At 48.7% G+C, this 2,477-nt stretch overlaps 1 protein-coding gene across 1 annotated transcript; it reads left to right on the top strand.

Annotated features, from left to right (window-relative positions):
* On the top strand, positions 1 to 1,930 carry IQCF5 (IQ motif containing F5). Its single transcript, XM_047850843.1, has 2 exons — positions 1 to 81; positions 1,477 to 1,930. The coding sequence occupies exons 1-2, from the start codon at positions 78 to 80 to the stop codon at positions 1,914 to 1,916; spliced, it is 444 nt and encodes a 147-aa protein (XP_047706799.1). The 5' UTR covers positions 1 to 77; the 3' UTR covers positions 1,917 to 1,930.
* Positions 1,931 to 2,477: the final 547 nt, after the last annotated feature.

Here is a 2,477-nt window from a genome sequence, read left to right as displayed (position 1 = left end):
CCTCCTCCACTTTTCCTGCCAGTGTGTGGCTGGAGGAGTATGGACCTGAGAGTGATGGGACCACCTTGCCCCTAACCATGGGTAATTTAGTAAAGTGCAGATCTGAGGGGGATTTGACCATCCACCTCAAGTCATGGGCATTTAATGTTTTGTAAGAAAGAGTTAGGTCCACCTGAGCTTTCTGGGAGGACAGTAAAGTTCTCAGGATGAGACACCCCCCCCCAACCCCAATCCTTCCATGTCTGAGGTCCCAGGAAAGGCCAGGAATCTGTGTGGTTGACTTGTCACCTAGTGATGGGAAGATCACCCTTACTTTCTCCAATGTTTTTCTCGGTAGTCTCTGATTACAGGACAGCAAAATTTCCAAGTTATAGTCAAAGGTGATGAAGTCATATTGATAGAACAGAGGTTGAAGGAGCAAAGGGGAGAAGAGGAAGTGGCTGTCCCCCAAACTCCCACCCACATCACTGCCATTACCCACTCCACTCCTCCATGTGTAGATGGTTATAGGCTTTACTATGTTGGGGAAAGTCTTGACTTGTGACATCTCTGACCCTTGGGGTTCAGTGGAGTATTCCAAAAGTCTGTGACCATGAACTTTGTTATCCAAAGAGAGATGCTTCAGTGAGTGAAGGGACACTTATTAACGCGGCTCCAGGACAACAGGCATAAACCCAGGGTGTGCTAGGCAAACAGAGGAATGGTCCTCATACACAGAGCTGGAATGAATACAGATTGACTCTTCCTTGGCTATCCTTTTCCCCCATTTTCTCCTTAGGCTGAGATGTGGGTCTGGCCAAGGTGTATAGATTGTGCCAGGGAGGTGGGCAAAGAGTATGAACTTAGACCATGCATGGTTGGGAGCTACAAGGTGGGGACTGTGTTTGCCATAGAGGTACAGGAAGATTGGGTCTAGAAGTGTGTGTGCACGTGTATCTTTATACCAATGTATGTGTTAACTGATGTTTAAGCTCAAGTATAGACGGTGGAAGAGTCTTTTAATACTTTGGTGAGGCAGAGGGGAGACAGCACGTTGTGGATGTAACCTGAAGTCAGAGGTGAGAGCGCAGGGGGTACAAAGATGCCACTTCTCCAGCAAACGGGAGGGGTATGAGGAAAGAGACATGAACCGTACGTAGGTGGTTGGGTCCAGGTGAAACTTATATCTCTTTCACTTCTGATTATGGTGCTCTTGCTTTAAACTGGCCAACCAGGTCCATGCAAAACTGGGTGACACTGCAAGTTCAGGAGGAGGCCATGAGACTCAGAGGGCAAGATGATGTGTCCATGTCCAGTAATCAGAGAGTGGCAGAGGCAGGACACCTGCTTAATCTCCTGAGTCCATCCATTGCCCACAAAAGCTCTGCTGAATGTCAGAGAAAGGGGCAATTGTTGATAGAGGATCAGGGCTCCTTCCTGGCACACCTGGGAGTTGAAATGTATGAGTTTCCTAAGTGTCCCATTTTCTTTTGCAAGGCCCTGGAATAAAGACCACCACAAAACAGGAAGCGGCCATGTTCATCCAGGCCTGGTGGCGGGGCACCCTGGTACGCCGGACACTGTTGCACGCATCCCTCAGAGCGTGGATAATTCAGCGCTGGTGGAAGCAGATGCTGGTGAAGCTGATGGAGAAGAAGAAGCGATTATCCCTACAGTTCTATGCTCAGCAAGAATGGGCAGTGGTCAAGCTGCAGTCCTGGGTCCGCATGTGGCGCTTACGCCTTCGTTACTGCCGTTTGCTCCATGCTGTCCGCATCATCCAGATCTATTGGCGCTGGCATATTTGTCAAACACGTGGCTTTATTCAGGGCCGTTACAACCTCAAAGAAAGCCAACTAAATCTTCAACTTGAAATCTCTTTAGGCTTACAGGCTTGTAAAGTGCAACAGTGCATACCCCTTCCAGTAAATGAATGATCAGGTCTGCTATATCTGTGTCCTCTGCTCTCTTTGCCAGATTTCAAAGAGGTCATTGAGTTAATGATAGCATCTCATAAATCAGTCCCGAGGAAGTGCCAGTTCTCCTAGCATGGAGAAAGATTCTGAGAGCCCAATGCTGGATGAACAGGACCTATGAACAGATTGATTAGCAATGTCTGCCATGGGTAGGAGATTTGGGGGCTTCAGGGCCTCCAAGTTGGCCAACACAGGAGAGACTCCTTCACAGTGTGGTTCATGTATGTGGCACCCTCTGTAGTTGTGTAACATGGAGGACTGTGCCATCTTTTTTGCTTCCCCCCATCCAAATGTTTAAAAAATGCCATTTAAAAAACTGTGGTTGGGGCGCCTGGGTGGCTCAGTCGGTTGAGCGTCCGACTTCAGCTCAGGTCATGATCTCACGGTCTGTGAGTTCAGGCCCCGCATCGGGCTCTGTGCTGACAGCTTGGAGCCTGGAGCCTGCCTCAGATTCTCTGTCTCCCTCTCTCTCTGTCCCTCCCCTGCTCATGCTCTGTCTCAAAAATAAATAAAAATATTTTT

Source organism: Prionailurus viverrinus, chromosome A2 (genome assembly GCF_022837055.1).
Source record: "Prionailurus viverrinus isolate Anna chromosome A2, UM_Priviv_1.0, whole genome shotgun sequence".
NCBI lineage: Eukaryota > Metazoa > Chordata > Mammalia > Carnivora > Felidae > Prionailurus > Prionailurus viverrinus.
This window is presented reverse-complemented; position numbering and strand designations above follow the sequence as displayed.